The 20205-nt window shown below is 39.1% G+C and overlaps 1 protein-coding gene across 1 annotated transcript; it reads left to right on the forward strand.

The window, feature by feature from the left end:
* Nucleotides 1-1788: 1788 nt before the first annotated feature.
* Nucleotides 1789-19637, forward strand: meis2b (Meis homeobox 2b). Its single transcript, XM_052586425.1, has 14 exons — nt 1789-1883; nt 3483-4026; nt 4178-4410; nt 4802-4943; nt 5102-5152; nt 5611-5661; nt 5813-5959; nt 7538-7652; nt 12908-13047; nt 14916-14992; nt 16658-16716; nt 16811-16900; nt 17018-17104; nt 18597-19637. Exons 2-13 carry the CDS (start codon nt 4009-4011, stop codon nt 17074-17076), a joined length of 1182 nt encoding a protein of 393 aa, XP_052442385.1. The 5' UTR covers nt 1789-1883; nt 3483-4008; the 3' UTR covers nt 17077-17104; nt 18597-19637.
* The last annotated feature ends 568 nt before the right edge of the window (nt 19638-20205 follow it).

A 20205-nucleotide genomic window follows, 5' to 3' on the forward strand; every position in this document is an offset into this window, starting at 1 on the left:
TTCTTCTTTAAAACATTATGAGATTTTTGTTTCCCAAGAAAATACTATTTCAGTCTTTCATAAACATTGCATGCTTAATTCAATGTGTTGCTTGCCTTTTCTTTGCAGTTACTAGTGAATTGTACTAGTCTTTTCATTGACTGTGTACAGTTTTCAGCACTCAACCTACATATGGCTTCCTTACGCCTGGTCTCTCCATATTTAGCTGGGACAGAAGAAACCATTCTAACGTCCCAAAAATTACCTTTAATGAACATGTTGATGGAGTGTGAAAAGGTGTTCATTTAATCACCGATGTTCTTATTCCTGGATGCTTTATTATACATGCCCGTGACCTAAACTGAATCAAAGTTTGGCATTCTTAGTGAATTAATATACCCTCAAGATTATTTCAGTGTTCTGGGTCACCTACAGTCATAATGAAAACAACTGGGGTCCAAACGTACAGAGAAAAACGAATATTAAAGCATTAGGGAATATGGCATTTTCCCCCTTTTTTTTGAGGAAGGATAAGGCTTCTTTATGAGAGGCTGGAGAGAATCTCTTCTTGGTGAGGTCAGGCTGTCAGCACATGCGCTGTAAGTCATTGAGCTGGAATGCGCTGGCTTTACTCCCCCAGACCTACACACATTGTGTTGTTTTTACAGGGCTGCTCCTGTACTCTCTTGCAGAAGACACACTGGATGTACACACAGTGCATCCTGCCAGCAAAATGACAGTGCTCAATAAATCTTGTTCCACATGTGCAGCGTGTGAGATACAGGTCACTACATTGTCATCCCTTCCGGATACCTATTCTGAAGCGTGCATGGCCTGCATATATACATGCATATATCGAATATGTACATATTTATCAGCAGCCACCAAAGGAGAGAAGGGGGGAGTGATTGGGCCATGCATGCGCTTCACCCTGTCCTGACAACGCTAATGATGTTCAGGACAGCAGAGGATGATATCTGATTCTCTGCCAGGCCTGTGTGGGTGAGTGGGTGGGTGTGTGTGTTCCTGCTTATTTTTTTTTGGGGGGGGGGGGGGGGGGCTGGCAGGAGAATAGTGCAACTAGGTTTTTGAGGATGCACACAGGCTCAGACTATGGCAACTCATTACAGTTTAAAGCAGGCCGGGTGACAGCATGAATCAGTCAGCATCCTCCATGCATACTGTAAGCGGGGAGCGAAATACAAAGGAGGAGGAGAAGTGAAAGAGAAAGGGGAGAGGAAATGAAGTCGGAGTGCCAAGAAATAATGTGCATCGGAAGAATTTAGCCTCAGGCATGGCGCGCTCAGCCCGTGTCGGTATCATTAGCGTATTTATAATTCAAATGTATGCCTTTAATAATTCACGCGCGCTGCTTTTCAAAGAGGGGCGCGCGAGATTATGTACAGACTGATGAAAGCAAGGAACTTTCCCATCTCTCCTGAAAAGTAAATAAACGACCTCATCTTGCAATGCTCTCTCATCCTTTGCCTTGGAACATTTAAGTTGTTTATTTTGCTTTTTTTATGTGGTTGATATTTATTTTGTGATCGCGTTTTGCACTTTCTTGTCGATGCAAAATGCGTGTGTGATGATCAACTTTAATATCGCCTATTGCTTTTTTGTTAAATATGTTCGGTTTTCCATCGACAATGAGGCTCCAGTGTGAGAATTCAAACGCGAACTCGTTCTCCTCGTGCTTCTTTGCACGGTGGTTTTCAAAGACAGATGCACCGCTAGGTGGGGATAGAAGGTAAAGTGACTTTGAAAATGATTGTTGCGCTGGAAAGCACAGCACACGTGAAACTGGAGCCCAGCGGCAGGTTTGCAGGACTCTCGCTGGATCTGAAGAACTAGAAGAAAAGTATCGTGCGGCTCGAGCACACATCCTGACGGGTCAAGCAAAGGTCAATACTTTTGAAATTAAAGCGGATTATCATCACACCAACATAGGCGACGAACACTGACATTTAAAGGTAGTTTAAAAAACGTGTTGAAAATGTTCATAACAAATTGAGGATTTTCTTTTTTTAAAAGTTAAAATTAAAATATATTCATTAAACTTAAAAAAACAATATTTAAATAACTACTTTTTTTAGTTGCAAAAGCTGTTTATTTCTTAAATTGTTAATATGTCTTTTTTCATGACTGATATTGATTTTAAAAATGACGCAATTACCACCATTCCGTTTATCTATATGAAATTAATTTATTATGATGCCGCACTGCAAAAGTGTATGTGGGAATTTATTTGTTAGGCTATTCTCGGCGTGTGTTTTGAAGAAATGCATCTTACATAAACAATACAAACCATTCAATAGTATTTTTCCGCGCATCCTTGCCATAATAGCTTTCGAGAGATTTATTTATTAAATGCCCAAATGCCAGCATTCCTTTTATTATTATTTTATTATTATTATTGTATTATTAGCCTATTATTAAACGAAAAAACTGGGACTAATATAACAAATGAAAGTAAAATAAAATATTACATTTAACAAATATCACACAAGTAAAAAACTAAGGGTGTAGCCTACAGCCGGGAAATGTTATTTAATATTTGACCAAAAGTAACATTTGTAGTTAATATTTTAAAAATAAATTAAATATTAAATATAAATTTAAAATAAAATAAATAGAATTTCTAAAATATGTGCTAATTTTCTATTTTTTCTTTATTTTGTTAATAGCCTATGAGGCGATTTGTTTTAAACCATAAATAATAACTTAAAAACAACATGATAAAAATTACTATTCAAAGTCAATTTCAATTGCCAAATGCGAAGCAAATTAAATGCTTCAGCTTGTGTTTTCATCCCGGTCGATCTCGTTTCTTTTATAGGCGTTTAAATATGATGATGAGACAGTCGTGCAGAATTCCCTCAGTGTCATTTATGCGCAAAAGCGCTTGCAATAATTGGAAGATGTATAACTGCATGGGTTTTATATAGTTTCCCGTTTAAAATTCATTTTTGTTCCACACATTAACAATTGTTTCCTTTAAAAAAAATTATATAAAAAACAACGTGAAGCTATACCCTTACATGAAACTGAACTCATGTTCAGACAGTTTATTGCATTACTAAATAAGAAAAAGACATCTAATCTGTTAATTATATTTTTAAGTCATATTTACAGATATACTTACAAAAGTTAAAACAAAAACTAAAATGAAAAAACGTAGTTATTTATTTAACTGTATAAAGGTAATAACTTATTTATGACGCGCAAGTACTGAAGGACAGTTAAAAAACGAGACAGTCAAAATTTATAGTCTGTGGTAAATATATTTTCAAAGGCTCAAATGCTGTGATGCTCAGCAATTTGTTGAAATAAGGTCCATTCCCAGTGCACTGATCTGATTTTAGCACTTTTAAAAATAAAGACACCCCACCCCTAGTAACAAAACGCAGAGGATGGTGGTGCGTCATCTGTGCGCGTATCCAATGTGAGCACTCGCTGGCAGCTCGTGGTCATTGCGCTCTTCTTTCTCTTGCTTTATGTAGAGGTGTCGAGCTGGTAACACCCACCACGCTTCCCAGGCTCAGTCATCAGGGGTTCAGTCTCTTCAAGAGGAACCTGCTCCAAATCACCAACACAATCCCAGTCGAGGCAAAGCGTGGGTCGCGAAGAGGGACCATGAGATCCGGATAGTTTTTCCTCGCAGTGTTTGCCCTGCCAGACACGAACATCCCAGAATTTGGAAAGGTTCTTGTGACTACAGGAAGTCTGTGACGGGTAAATTGTATTAGTTAGTCAGAAGCTTCAAGTGAAAGCAAATATTTGTAACCTATATTCAAATAGAGTCTATCCGTCAAATTGAGTTTGGCAGTTCGGTCGAATTGGTCAAAAACTGAAAGTGGCTGAAAAGGAAGCGATCAGAAACTCCAAACAGGACAGGCTCTATCATCTCAACGGATTACCGACAGCTCAGTCCTCTTAAACCGGATGCACAAAAGGAATTAAATCATCCAAATTGCTTCCTCGTTGGATAAGACCACAATTTGCACTTAACATCATCAGAAGCTTCATATGCTGATGGCTCAACGGGTACGTTCTCTTACAAATCCACCGCGTAAACAACTTGAGTCGTAAAGTTTGCTCGCGGTCTGTTTTTAATATTTGTATAAAGATGAATTAAGTAGCCTAAACGTATGTGTGTTTATTGAATTGCCAATGATGCCGTTTCTGTCTGATGCAGTACGAAGACCTTGCCCACTATGGTGGCGGTATGGATGGAGTTGGGGTCCCGGCGTCCATGTACGGGGATCCGCACGCGCCTCGGCCTTTGCCGCAAGTTCATCATTTGAACCACGGGCCACCGCCTCATGCCAACCAGCACTACGGGGCCCACGCACCGCACAGCATCATGCCCAGCAGCATGGGCTCGGCTGTCAACGATGCTCTTAAACGAGACAAGGACCAAATTTATGGGTAGCTACTTTATTGCAGCCATGCGTAACACAATCTTTAATTGTTCAAATGGCTGCTGCATTATTGCACCGCATTTAACAATTGCAATTATTTGTACTTTATTACAGTCAGTAAATTTAATCTTTGCATATACGATCTTAAAGAACACCTGTGACATGTAAATAATGCGCGGCCTTTAAAAAAAAAAAAAAGTTTAAAATACTGTTTACTTTTTATTATAAAAAATTATAGAGCGCCTTTATATCGCTATCTAACCGAGTGCAACTATGTGGTCGTCAAAGCTATGGAAGTAGCAATAAAACTCCATTACTGTCGTCAGAATGATTGCTCGGTTATTGATAAAGTGTTTTGATGTGTAAGTTTATGCAGATGTTTCTGTTGAATCTCGAAGGCACCCGTTATTCCCGCTTCTGGCGCTGGTGTTTGAGAAGTGCGAGCTGGCCACATGCACACCGAGAGAGCCTGGAGTCGCTGGAGGAGATGTGTGCTCATCCGATTCCTTTAACGAGGACATCGCTGTGTTTGCCAAACAGGTAACTTGTTGATTGAAAAAGAAATAGCGTTTAACGGTTTAATTAAATGTTTGGTCATCCCGATTAAGTTAAATATTGGTCGGAAATCTAAAACTGTTATTTGCGTTATAGGTTATTTGTTAAAAAATATATATATATAACGTGTGACATTTTTACAGATTCGGGCAGAGAAGCCGTTATTTTCTTCTAATCCAGAGTTGGACAATTTGGTAAGTGTGAGATGCTGTTTGGCGCAGATTTTGTTCCAGGTAAAGTCGCTTCAAATCTCCATGTGCGGATTCTTTGAGGGAAAGAAAGGAAGCTTTAGTGATTTATGAGGCCGCGTGTTATCAGAGGGCGCGGGGGTCTTCGCCCAGGGCTCCCTCAAAGCGTCGTCTCTAGAGGAACCTATTTACACTTCTGCTATTGTCATAACATTACAAAGCCAGCACAATATCAGACGTGCCAAGCTTTTGATTCGAGTCTGATTTCTCGCGCGTGTAGAATAACCAACGATGTTTTAAGTTTTGATGTTTGAAGGTTTTTTTTTATTAGCATAATATTATTATTATTAACCCATTATCATTATAATCATTATTGTTACTATTATTGGTTAATTATTTTTGGTTGTTGTTAGTGTTTCTATTTTTATTCAAATATGTCATGCATTATTTTACTCTTTCCTTAGATGATACAGTCAATACAAGTATTACGATTCCATCTTTTAGAACTCGAAAAGGTATGTACATTATTATTATTATTATTATAAATATTATTATAGTTTTGCATTATTATAATTTTAGCCTATATTGTTCGAATAACACATTTAAAAACTGATTTTTTTTTTTTTAATTGTTTTTTTATTTTATTTTTTCTCGGTTTTGAATCAGGTGCACGAGCTTTGCGACAACTTCTGCCATCGGTATATTAGCTGTTTGAAGGGCAAAATGCCCATTGACCTGGTAATTGATGATCGGGATGGATGCAAGTCCGACTTCGACGACCTCTCGGGATCCTCGACAAATCTGGCAGATCACGTGAGTTTTAATTGGCTTTCTTTGAGATCATAAAACAGGCCAATTAAATAGTGGAGCTGTTTGCATTTGCAATACAGCCATTTTATGGGACTGCAAGTGCAAATGCCATTCATTTTGTATTGTACCTACTTATATTTTAACCTTAAGATTTGTAGCCATGCATTTGCATTTTTGTCTTTTTAGCTTCCTTAGTTATTCATCTCCACAATATATTTTAGAAATAAAGAAAGAGTTGGAAAGAAAGAGGAGTAATTACTTAGTTGCATATGCTAATTTATTTAAACAGCATTATCTAAACCCATTTCTCTTTGCACTGATATGAATCATTAAGACAGTGCCCCAGGACATATCTTATTTTAGAAGAGATATGATGATGATGATGATCATGTTGATGAAGCCCGTCGTGTTGGGTGCAGGTGTTGCTAAGGGTCAGAGTTTTCCCCCCACTGTCCAGCCCTCTGTTAGCCCTAATGATCAACGTTACATTTGCACGTGAATGCGCTATTGTCTTTGAACTGATTGGATTGTTATTGTCAAGCAGGAGGGGAGTCTTTTTTTTTCACTCAGAGACCAACAGTGTGTTCTTTACAGTTGGGCTTCCTATTATCAACGCACCATCCCCTGTCACAGGAACAAAACCACAGAATTAAAAAGAACAGAACTTTATATTCTGCCTAGTTCTGTTCCAGGTCAAAATGGGAAGAGAGAGGTTTTCTCCACATTTAAAACAGCGATTAAAACCGCCGTTGAGATGATTTAAACTGACGTTAAACTCCCGTAATAGTTCTTGCATTACAGTCCTTCTATTTTCCATCTTGTAAAACATTAGACGACTTTCCCCATCCGCACCATTCCTGTAAATAGATCTGAACCGCGGATGCTGAGGTCTAACGGTCATACCTTCACTTGGTCAGCAGAAGTTTATTTGATGAATATGTACCTTTGCACACTTGACGATAACTGTAATCTTTTATTGATGCTCCTGTAATGCCTTATCGATTTACAAGTGTGCAGTGTGACACAAAACAATTTGAATTAGGTGATGAAGGGAGACAGTGGCCTTCTGAAACATTATTAACAGCACACGCACACACCTAAACACACAGACTGCTTTTGTGTGCCCTAATGAGAAAACAGTGAAGGGTCTTATTCACACAGCTTTATTGTTGTAGGAGCTTATTCTGGCCTTTCTTAGAGCTCTTTAGCTGATCACCATCAGGCAAACAGCTGACGCTGAGGGCCTGAAGAGGAACGGCTGCTGTTTGCCATCATGTTGAGCCTGTCTAAGTGCTTTCTACCCTGTTCTGGTTAAAAAGGGGACACCATTGGTTTCTTGTGAGCATTTACGGTCGGACATCAGGAGAAGCAGTTACCCTGGTTGAGGGTTCATAGGTCTTGTGTTAGGAAAAGTGTTCCTAGTTTGTCTAGATCGGGCGTTTATGCTGTCTGTTATTTGATCAGACTAATTTTTCAGCACAGACATGGTAACTAGCTGTTAAAAAAACGTGCTGTTTTAAAAATAGCATGTGTATGTGTTAACATTACTAATCTCTGGATGTTCGTGTATCTGAACCTCAGAATCCAGCATCCTGGAGAGACATGGACGACGCTCACTCTACTCCCTCAGTCGGCACCCCAGGACCCTCCAGCGGGGGACATGCCTCTCAGAGCGGAGACAACTGCAGTGAACTAGGTAGGAAAGCCTGTCAATTTTGCTATTACATCATAACATGCATTGTTGAAAACGCTTTATGCTGTCATCTTAATTTGTAATCCAGGCATCAAGTAGTATTTTGTCTTAAATTGTGTTTCTACATAAGAATATCCTATCTGAATCAACCTGAAGCATGATATGATTTGTTGAAAAGACTAACATTGTCATCTTAACTTAATGTTCATACATAACATACTGCAAAAATGCTAACCTAAAAATGTTGACATCTATGTTGATTTTTTCAAGTCTAAATCTTATTAAATATAACTGAATTTATATAAAAAATGTGTTAAACAGCTCTTATACACTTGCAGCTCATATTGCACATATTCTATGTAGTAATTTGCAGGGTTCAGTGTTTTAAATTCATATTTTTGAATGCCTATGGGTGTAAACAGTGTTTACTAATCAAAGTCATGTGTCATTGTTCGTGTCATCATTGCGTTGGTTCACTGAGCCGGTTTTACGATTTTCCTGTGGACACAATAGGTGTTTAATGTTCTTGAAAGGTTAATGGTCTAATTTAATTTACCAGATCTTCCATTTGCATGTCACGTTTTTTTTCTTCTTCTTAATTTATATTGCAACCTGCCACTCCATATTTATTGTCCTTCAACACTGTTTACCTTCTTGGGGAATTTTTATTTAATTACTTTAATTTTTTTAACGACCAGTTTTTGTATAATTGCTTCAGTTAAAACAGCCTTCAGGGTTTCTCGCCTCCTTTTAACCATGAGACATCCATAGCCTGACCATTATGCAGCACAAAGCAGGATGTTCTGCAAGACAAGAGAAACCAGATCCGAAGACCAGCAGCCAGATTGTAATTATTTAACAATTCAGCCTTAGCGTGAAAGACATCTTTAAAATGTTTGGCATAGCAGCAATGCCAGTAGTGTTTCTGCAGTGCCACTCGCTATGAAAGAGAGAAAAGCATCAGGGTGGCGGCATTTTCCCCACACCAGGCTTTTTTTAAACAACAGTGGGAGGACATCCAAGGCCCACGGCCTTTTGACCTCAAAGAGCGTGCATTGAAGAAGGGGAAGAGGAATGACCCCTGCCGGCTTGAAGGACAGAGCACTTCAAATACCGGTCACAATAGAGGGTTGATATCTGGGGTGATCAGAGGCAGAGCTTGGGTTAGGATCAGGGACATCTACCTGCTGCTCCTCCAGGAGCCACTTTGGATCGCTGTTCCTCCCTTTATCATTCAAGAGATTGGTAAAGCAAACACCTTTTCCATTACAAGTGAACGGGGGGTGTTACGTCAGTCACCCAAACCCGAGTCCAAGGGATTACCGGGGCTCTTCAAAGCACCTGTCTCTTGTAGGGGGGTCCCTTTGTTGCCTGCACATCAGTAGAAGTTGCTCTTGTTGAGAAACCTTCATGCTAGGTTAAGAAGGAAAGAGAGGTGCTCCCGAAGGTTTTTAAGATCTGCTGACTCACCTCAGGGTGGGTTCGGGATGGTCGTTGGGGGGGTTTTCCACAGCTATCCTAAACATGTGCGTGTTGGTGGGAGTGCAGAGCCTAGGAATGTCCATCACAAAGGCCGAAAGGGAACAAAGGGAAGCTGCAGGACATTCCAGGCCAGTGTTCAGCTCGAAGGCTGCTGAAAGACACAGGCTGAGACAGGATGTTTACATCTATATCTGAACCTCCAGTGGAGGTTAAATCCCAGCATGATGTATAGTGGACCAACAACAAGTGTCAAGAGCCGATGCCTCTGCGTTTTAGCCGTCGATACCACCCAACTGTGGTCCAATCCCATGGTCCTCCAGATCATATCATGGCCACGGGGGACAAGAGGATAAGAGCATCTAATCAATATGCTTTAAGCGAAACGATTAGCGAGAACAAAATCATCTGCGTTCGTCCAGTAATTATCCAGTCTGTTGCGTCCAGTAGTCAAAATTATGGCCCCTTTGGAGAAGTATAGTTCGTGATAGATTGAGGTCATGGCGAGCTCATTAAGCAAGCAAACAGGATTTATTCTGTGATGCGTGCTGGGTGGCAGTCATCAGACCCGGCTAGTTTGCGCCGGGCCCCTTTGTCTCCGGGACATTCATCTATCTCCCGTTCATCTAATTACCAGCGTTTTAGCTTTGGACCTTGTCATCTCTCGGACGCTGAAGGTACCGTGATGTGACACGGATGCCGTCAGGGTCGGCTTGAAGGATGTGGGAAACCGGTCAAAAAATGTGCTTTGTTTTATATGCATGTCTCCGCAGAAACCAATCAGAAGTTTCGCTTTATACGTATGAGGGAAAGTGAAAAAAAAAGGGAGCTAGAAGCCTCTTCTTCTCCATGTCTTAGGGTGCTGTCTTTCCCTAAACAGCCTGAGGGCTAACTCCAGCCTTCCTCCAGGCTGCTCTGGCCCCCCTCTGCGCTGCGTGTGCAGACTCCAGGTTCGGGGAGTGAGGTAGGGCTCAGGGAGCTGCAGAGAGCAGCAGCCTTTAAAGAGAGTGCAGTCACACAGGCTGCATGGGCCAAGTTGCCAGGGAACAGTCAGAAGCGATTAGCGTCGGGTTGGATCAGCCCTGCGGCCTTCGTTTTCTGGAACAGGAGGAGAGAGGCTCGAGGAGGGGGGGGGGGGGGGGGTGTTGAGTCTTCCTTAGATGTAAGGATCTCACCCAGCTCTCTTTATCTATCATTTTCCTCTTTTCTTTTCCTTTCTTTTTTTTCTTTTCTCACTATAATTTCACCTTTCACTTTTTCTTACCTAGAAGTCATCAGTTTTTATACTTTACAGTTTATACTATAGTTTTTGTTCTTTTTTGTCATTATTTAGCACATATTTTATATTTTATATTTTTAAATACACTGAAAACTTTTTTTTTCTTATTTCCTTTTTTATACAGTTTCATTTTCAGTTTTTACTTTTCTTTAATGTGTTACTTTTTAAGTTTTTATTTTTTTTAATTTGAAGGAAAAAATCACCTTACATATTCACTCATTATTGTTCCATTTTATAGTCATATTTTTTTCTTTTGATATTTGAATTTTATTGACACACTTAAAACATCTATTTTTCTCATTTATTAGAATATCAATTTTTTCATATTTAATTTTCTTCCCTTTTCAATTCTTCCAAAATATAAAATATTATTAAGTATATTACTAAATCTTGTCAAGAGTTGCTAAAATTTCTTGCTATTTGATTTTTATAAACAAACTGAAAACTTATTTTCTGTAAATTCCATTTCATTGTTCAGATTTTTTAAATAAACCCTTTTTGTCTCAGGCAGTGAAGTCTGTGGTCAACATGCAAACTCCTGAAAGCACAATGAGCAGAAACAGCAGTCTGTGTTGTGTAGAGACAGACAGTGAGAGACCACTGCCCTGCCCTTGACTTGCATTTTGATTATGGCATCAGTCAGCCAGCCTGAAGTCCATCTACCACCCCCCTTCTTATATTCAAATGTCATTATTCATTAACTGAAATATTAATGCATGAATATGGCGCATACAGTCGCCTTTGATTGATGCATCCCCAAAAACAAGGAGACACAGCAGGGCCAATCTTAAGAAAAGTAGGGTTCCTGTCCCGCCTCCGGGGAGGAGTCCCTCAGATACATTATTCACACACCCTCCGGGCAGGCTTTCAAGGCATCTCTACCCTCAGGGCAAGAAAAATAAGCATGACTGTTAAAAGTAAATCATCTTGCCTGATGCACAGTTAATGGAAGCGGGAGAGAGAGATAGAAAGAAAGAAAGAGATAGGAGGGTGGGGAGGAGGACAAGACGGAAACCTTAGTTTAAAAGCGGCCTCCTGCCTGGCTCTGATCTTAAACTAGATTGGATGGTAATGGAATGAAAGCAGGCTTGATGTTATCAGAGAGCTCACAGTTCAAAATGCATTGTTTGTTAAGCATCAATTGATCTTACAGTAAATGCCTTATTCACGTCATGTCGGAATTACCGTAATTACGCATTTTCGAATAGTAAGAAAATAAAATAAAACATAAATCACGTACTATCAAACTCTCATTTACAAGTTAGAGACTAGTATTTTTTATGAACACTTTGACTTCTCACATTTGACAATGTAAAATAAATAAAAATAGTTAAAAGTAGTTAAAAGCAATTTTATGCATTTCATTTTTCCTAAAATCTTTTATATATATATATATATATATATATATATATATATATATATATATATATATATATATATATATATATATATAACATTTTATTTAAGCCAGTCTGTATGCATTTATTTATTTATTTATTTTTAATAGGTGATATATATATATATATATATATATATATATATATATATATATATATATATATATATATATATATATATATATATATACTATATATATACCTAATTATTTTCAATTAAATATTGTTAACATTTTACACCTACATAAAGCTAAATATATAATATAAGTATAATATTGTTAATTTGAGAATGATATATATATAGACACACACACACACACACACACACACACACACAAACAATTGCAAAATTATATATAGTACTAACAACATTGCGGTCAAATGTTGGATTCCCAGAGATCGCATGAGCTTCATTAAATAACAGACATATGCTTTCAATCATATTCGGTGTATGTTTAGAACAGGTGTTTTGAGGAAATGACGACTGTATCTATCTGCAGTGTTTGTACGTGGCCACTAACTAAACTTAGTGCAGTGAGGCTACTGTAAGTGGTAAATTAGCGCTTTAACATCATTCTGTCCCTGCGCTGTATACCAATTTCTAACGGTTTTCTCAACAACCACTAACAGGCTTTGCTTTATTTATGTTTTTCCCAAGTTTTTTCGACTTTATTTTGAGCGCTAATTCAGATCAGATATTCTCTTTGCAGTGCCAGGTCTCCATTCCCCATTCAAGCATAGAGCTTGGACATTCATTACCCCATGTCAAAGACAGAGCTCACATTGAATTAATAGCACTGGGGTTGGTGCAGAGCTTTCCTCGAGATCTCTGACATTGAGACAGCGAGAGAGAGAGCGGGAGAGATCTCGCTCTGTTGATTAGCGTTCTCTCTCACTGCATGGATACTCCTGCTCGCCGCGGTCCTTGTGTTACTGTTGCTAATCAAAACAGGCCCCCCTGCGTGGCTCTTTCACATCGTGTTTGTGAGAGGCACTGGTGATCGGTCTGAATAAACAACTGAAGGTGATGTTTTATCTCATTAAAGTGACTTTCTTCTTTTGCTTTTTCTCTCTCGCCCTGCTTCCACGCTGTTGTTTATCAGGAGATGGTTTGGATAACAGCTTGGCATCTCCGGGAACAGGGGACGAAGACGACCAAGACAAGAAACGGCAGAAGAAGAGAGGAATCTTCCCCAAAGTGGCGACCAACATCATGCGGGCGTGGCTCTTCCAGCATCTCACGGTAAGACGCTCTCAGATCTTCCGGTCGGAAGTTGGAAGCCTTTGGAAAACAAGGCAGAGAGTCCAACCGCGTCTCTTGGCGAATTAGCTCAATTCCACTGTTTTCAGCTCAGCGACCTGCATCCAAACTGCATTAAAACTAGCAGGGTGTGTTATTATCTGTCTCTCGGCCCTCCCATCTATTTCGCTTGTCAAAACCAAGCGCCCTATTTGCCCAGGGGTTGAGTACGTTTCCCCAAAACTTCCAGATTTTGGGTTGATTTGTGGCATTCTCAACCTCTTCGAATTTCGACACATTTTCACCGGTCCACATCCTCAAATTCCCACCATTCTCTTGCGTCTTCCTGTTTTCCATTCTCTTTCAGAATTCCAGCACTTTCTAAGGGCTACACAGGTCCTGTACACATAGTAATCCTTTCCCTTTTACCCACCTTTAGAGTTTAGAGATAAAAAAGAGAGCCTAATTGAATTATCCTCTCTCTGTTCCCAGCTCCTTTTCAGAGTGATTTGTGAAGCAAAAGTGTTTCCCATTGCAGGATGTGTCTTCTGACGAAAAGGTTTTAAAGGGGACTTTGGCCTCTGAATGGCCCCCATTGCAACACCCAGGCGATCATGCATTCATTTGGGGTCAGGGCTGAATAAAAGCTGCAGGATTACGTTTTGTCGGGTTCTACTTTGAGCCAGTGTGCGAAGTTTGAGATGGGGGGGCTCTTACATATGGTCTAAGCCTCCATCTTTTGTGACCTATTCAGAGGTCCGCGATAAAGACCCCCTATGCTGCCAATCTTAAAGAAAGGTGGAACATTAAGATTCAGTGGAACATTACAGTTATAACTGTTAGTTGCACCGGGACGAGATAGAGAGATCTCCTTTGGCATGCAAATGGGGACGAAGAGGGGGCATCTTAATAGACATAAATGGAACTCATGTGAATATGAGTGATTGTTTAAAAGCGAGCTTGCTTCAGTCTTTTGAGCATGTGGGTTTCTTGCTAAATTTTAGAGAACAATCGCAGTGCAACCTGCTGAGAGCTTTGTGATAAGAGTTTAAAGATGGATCCCAGAGCACAGCTCGCAGTCGACTGTCACTGGGTTGTGTAGAAAAGGGGGCGGAGCTTACAGTCATTCATCAACACAATGACAGCTAGCAAGCCAGGAGGCGAGCAGGGAAATCTCTGTCAGTGTGTGAGAGAGAGGGAACGAGACATGTAACAGGACTCATCCCTCACCACTGACCACGGGAGGTGAAGCCGTGACAGTGCCAAAATTGGTGTACACCCACGACCCTGTGCTGTCTATACATTCACCCCTGCCTGCCATCTGCTGCCCTCCCTCTGCACTCACAGTGAGAGCAAGAGGATCAGGGGCCAGGGGCCACCACGGGGCCACCAAGGGCCAAGCCCTATTCAACCCTAAACAAAACTCTCCATTGTCTCTCTTTCACACCCACTCGATCATTTGTCAAGTAATGTCAAATAATGTCAAACAAAACCACGAGCGCTCAGCCAATAAGACGCAGGGAAATGCTCAAACTCGGGGCTGCATCTGGGAAGTCTATCATACATAACGATGTAATTTCCTGAAAGAGTCATATGGGATCCACGTTTTTGCCCGCAGTCTCGCATGGGGCGGGTAGACTTGACACTTGAGGTCATTAGTCATTTAAACAGATTAGTTGTTAAGAAAAAGTCAGGTCATCTTGATTTGCTTTATTGATGAAGACTGCGAGGAGAAAAACACAACTGTAAAAAATGAAGACATTTGCATGTTCCATTCATTATCCCTTTATGGATCATCGGAGAGCAGTGTTATTAACTGCAGAAGGTGTTTACACATTAATATAATTTTTCTTGTTGACTCTGTCTTGCAGCACCCCTACCCATCAGAAGAGCAGAAGAAGCAGCTAGCGCAAGATACAGGCCTCACCATCTTACAAGTGAATAACTGGTGAGTAACCTTTGACCTTTGACTTTTGACTCGCCAGCTTGACCTCTCAGTTAAGAAGTCGGGGTTAGGGATCTCTAACACGTCCATTTCAAGTCCGGTGATCCTGATTTCTCACACTATTATAAGACGCTGTTCAAAGCCCCAATGAGACAAATAAAAGTGAGAATAGGAGCAATGGTGAGGTTTGCCCAGGGTCTCAGAGGGACTTTTAGAAAAGTTGTCAAATGTTATGTCGGAGCATTCCGGAATGCTGTTCGGTCACCAGAATTCTCCTTAACGTTTATTCATTTTGTAACCATATTGTTTGTAAAATATGTTATTGAATTACACAAATGTGGCACTGAGTTTATGTATTTTTCTTAGAATGTGAATGTATGATATGGAGGATTGCAGATTCAGAGGACTCTTTCTATATATTTGGTTGAAATGTAATATTCTTAAGAAGACAATTGGTATATACTATTATTGCCAATATAAATAACGAGAATTTAAAATTTTAAGTTTTAAATTTAAGTTTAGTTAAATTTACATTTTAAGTTGCAAATCTAGATTTTCTTTCCCTCTTTCATGACATTTGTATCTATTTTTTTTTTATTCTTTATGCATTTTAAATTATATAACTTATATACTTAGAACGTTTTAATTTCTGATAGCATACTCAGATAACTTTAATATCTCTGCCTAAATACATGAGAAGAATTTGGCTTTAATTATATATTTATGTATATTTTTAGTTTATTTTCAGAATTAAGTTTTACATTTAGTTTCTTTTCCTTTTTGAAATGCATAATTCTGTAGCATTTACACCATACAATTTAGATAGTTCTGTTTTCTTAGTTTATCAAATATACTGCCATATTAACATTCATTTTGGATAGCATGCACTACTACAATCAACACTATCAGTTAGCAGACAACTTTTGTATTATTTTACTTTTTAGCTTTGTTTTCAATGTATTTTAACATGCTATTATGTGTTTACTGCAACAAAATAAGGCGCTCACAAACATTTGGCTAAGAATCATTGTCTATGAGTAAGTCCTTCCCCCAGTGCGTGTCAGGGGCATTTCCTACCTCTCTGTTACGAGCTGCTGAAGCATATTAGTGTCTGAAAAGCAGTTAGGCTAATCATACCCTGAGGCTACAAGGCCAATGCTATATCAATTGAATATTTATTGAGCAATGACCCCTTTACTTGATTCGCTAATATATTGCAGCAAGAAGCACAATTAAAGCAAGCCTTAAAAACAGAGGTTATCTTTAGACTCGCAGAGGAAAGGAAAAACACACCACAAATCAAATAAATCTATTAGTTTTGATCATCTGCTACTAGAAATCTAGATATAGCTTTCTCACACGCAATTTGTAAAAGGTGGTAAAATCTCTTTATTAACAAAACCTCCGCTTGTTTACATTATAAATTAGACTATTTCTTTGGTCCGGCGCTAAAAGAGTACATTAGCTTTTTTGTGGACTCCTGACAGGTCCATTAACCCAACGGCCCAGGAGAAATCGCACTGCATTAAGGGATATTTTGCAGTAAATCATAGCAAAAAGCTTGCAGTAGTAAAAGTCCAGAGTGTTTAAATAAGAGTAAAATATACTGTGGGCGGTCAGTAATATAAATAGATTTAGTAAATGTGTTCCCTGTCTTCTCTTTGACAGGTTTATCAATGCTCGAAGAAGAATTGTGCAGCCCATGATTGATCAGTCTAATAGAGCAGGTAAAGTGATGGCTTATTTTATACCGTCTTTACAATCACTTTATACACAATTTGAGCATATATCACATATAAGTTGTGTTTTTGTGTGTTTTAGTAAGTCAAGGAAGCGCTTACAGCTCTGATGGTCAGCCTATGGGCGGCTTTGTGCTTGACGGCCAACAACACATGGGTCTCCGGCCTGGCGGTATGTTGCACTTTTTGATTATAATCGCACGTTAGTCATTTTTAGTGCTGTTATAAAAATGCTGAAAGCATTTCCATGTGTTTTATTGTTCCTTAATTTCCTATCTCCATCTCGCAGGTCCCATGGGAGGAATGGGTATGAACATGGGTATGGATGGACAGTGGCACTACATGTAAACACCTCCCCGCTTCCCAAACCATAAACGTAAGAAAACGCTTTGCTATTTAGAACATCCCCTCTCTTTCTCCTTTCACTCGGCGTGTGAAATCTGATTATGGTGGCAATTCGCTCTCTGACGACACCCCCCCCCCCCCCCCCCTCATGCACACACGCGCACGCACCTTCCTCCCCGGCTCCATCTTCGCTGCCTGTCTCTGACAGTCCACAAATCAAGACGTATCGCTCGCCGCGGGCGGCCTGGCATGGAGAATTTTATTTAATACCCACACTGTGCTGCCCAATGAGCCCCTCCATAATGACACTTACCTTGATTAATAGAGCTCTTTATATGTAAATAGGCACCGCATCCAGTTCTCCAATCGTGCCAACACAGCCCTTTCCTCTCAAATAACAACCTCAGCCTCTGCTAATGAAGGGAGAGGAGCGGGGAGGTGAGCGGAGGTTAACACCCCCCACCGAAGCCTCAGACACATAGAGATACCAGGAGCTCTGGCTTACATGCAGACTAAATAATTTCCAGACTATTTAATCCTACCTTTTTTTGATTGAATTATCATCGAGTCGTTACTGTAATTGCATCATTTAGAGGAATGTTTCCCCGTCCGTAATTCGCTCTGGTTAAACACCATATGCTGGTGGATCGTTGGGATCATTATGAAGATCTGTTTTCCTGCGTAAAGCGGATAGAGACACATTTATGATTTTAGAGGCCGGTGTATGCTTTTTCAAAGGTATATTTTGAATTGGGAGCAAGTTAAGTTTAATTGACAGCATTTGTGGTTGATAATCATACACACACACACACACACACACACACACAAATAACTTATTTGAAAATAAATACAAATTAAGGAAAAATTGAGGATACAGTAAGGCATTTACACTCTTAAAAATTAAGGTTCTTTATTTGATATAATGGTTCCATAAAGATCTTTTAACATCACTGAAGCTCTCCACTGCATGAAAGTGGATATATATATATATATGTGTGTGTGTGTGTGTGTGTGTGTGTGTGTGTATGTATATATATATATATATATATATATATATATATATATATAAGCTGTTTTAAGTAGTCAATTTTAAGGGTTGCTTTAGGGTGTAAGATGTTACATGTTGAAAAGGTTGTTAGCAATTTGTTCACGTTAAAATCAAATAAACGTGTACTGTCTATATCTTGCGGCTATACACTTTTTTTTAAGATGTACATCTTATTGGAGTTTAATGGAGTTTTTTTTTTTTTTTAACAAATTTTTTTTTTTTTTTCTACCTCAAATTTTCCAAATTTAATTCAGTGTTGCTGTTTATTTGGAATTATTTCTGAAATATCCTATCAGTTTCTGCGTGAACTACTTTTTTGCAGTGTACTACTGAATATATATATGTATATATATATATATATATATATATATATATATATATATATATACAGCACACACCCAGAATAATCCTTTTTATGCTTTCACAGTGCAGATGTAAAATCTCTTAATATTGTATTTTTCACTCTGGGTTTTAGGTTTTGATGGTGGCCTCAGGAATAGTCCCAGTGCTGGCCAGAGGCATGAGGAGTCACGTCACATCCATCTTCACCTGATCACGCCCCTGTCCGATCACCTCCTGTCTTCACACGACCTCCCAAATCTCTCACGGACCCCTCATCATCTGGCCATCATATCTCCAGCCAAAGGACTGTCTGCAGGAGCACCAACATTACAAAAACAGACTTGAAGCATTTGTGCCAAAAGAGAGACTTCTGAAAAGACAATTGGAGATCTTTTCTTTTTAAATTATTTATTTATTCTTGTTATACCGTCAAGATCACGGGGACCACACCATATGTGCACTTTTGCTCAACCACAGAGTGGCCGCCCCAGACGCAGATATCCCATACCTCCTCGTGCACAAGTGCACACGCTCATATTAAATGCATTTAAATGTGGAATGAAGTAAAAGATGCTAAAAGCCCTCAAGAACTGATATGTGAGCGTATGATGTATTTTTTATTTTGGGAAATATTCTATGTTTGGGTTTGTGTTATTGACTAGTTTTTAGACCTTTGCATTTATGATTCTACAAAGATTGAAGGAAATCATTATGGCACAGATCTGACACAAATTCCAGTATGTCAAACCACAAAGTCTTCCCCACATTCGAAAAGCATCGCTAAGGAAATGAGTTGTGCGTTTATTTGTTGATTTGGAGAGCAACAGTGGTTTTGTAAGGCTAAATATGCCTGGAGGAGTTTTGAAACCACTAGAGATGTTCATTGTACATAGTTATGTAAATGTTATTTGTAAAACACATCAATGTCAAATAGGCATTCAGTCGAGATCCTTTAAAAATGGAGATGGGGTATTGTTGTACGTTTTGGTCCGTTCTCACTCTTGCTTTTCTCTCTGGAAAAAGTCGAGTATATGTTTGTTGATGTACTGATAAGCTTGATCGATCCTCCCGCTCTGTCCATTTTCCTTTTAGGAGTATTTTAAAGCAGTATAGTATTTCTACACAGTCAAAAGTCGAATTCTTGTAATAAATGCTTCATTTTCAAAATGTTAAATCGCTTGCTTTGAGTGTTATTTCATGCACTGAATCGAAACCCTGACGTCATATGCAGTTCAAATCAATTTTGGCTATAGATAATTTTTATTTTGAAGATAAAATGCAACTGTGCTACAACGTAGCCTATTTATATAATCATTAAATAATTTGTCCGTTCAAAAAAATGAAACGCGAACCCAGTTATCTCAAAAATGACTTTGCATGAGTAAATATCAGACGTGTGCATCAAGCAATTATAAAACAAATCACCATAGGCTACAAAAACTGAGAATTTTACGACTGCATAAACACAGTCTCCTCAAAGAGGAAAAAGAAAGTGTAAAATAATCATTTCATAACCGCAGCTACTCCCTGAGACCATCTTAGAAGATATTAAAATTTGTGTAGAGCTCTTTTGTAAAATGTTTGAGGCAACGTGTGCAGAAATAAATCACATTAATTCAATATTTCCAAATCAGGCGGCTGTACCGCGTGTAATTTTTCAGGAACACAAACCCCGCGCGCTTCTTCATCTCCAGCATCTTTTAAACGCAATTTGGCGGTGACATTTTCAAATGGGTTTTCTC

Source organism: Carassius gibelio, chromosome B20 (assembly GCF_023724105.1).
Source record: "Carassius gibelio isolate Cgi1373 ecotype wild population from Czech Republic chromosome B20, carGib1.2-hapl.c, whole genome shotgun sequence".
Taxonomy (NCBI): domain Eukaryota; kingdom Metazoa; phylum Chordata; class Actinopteri; order Cypriniformes; family Cyprinidae; genus Carassius; species Carassius gibelio.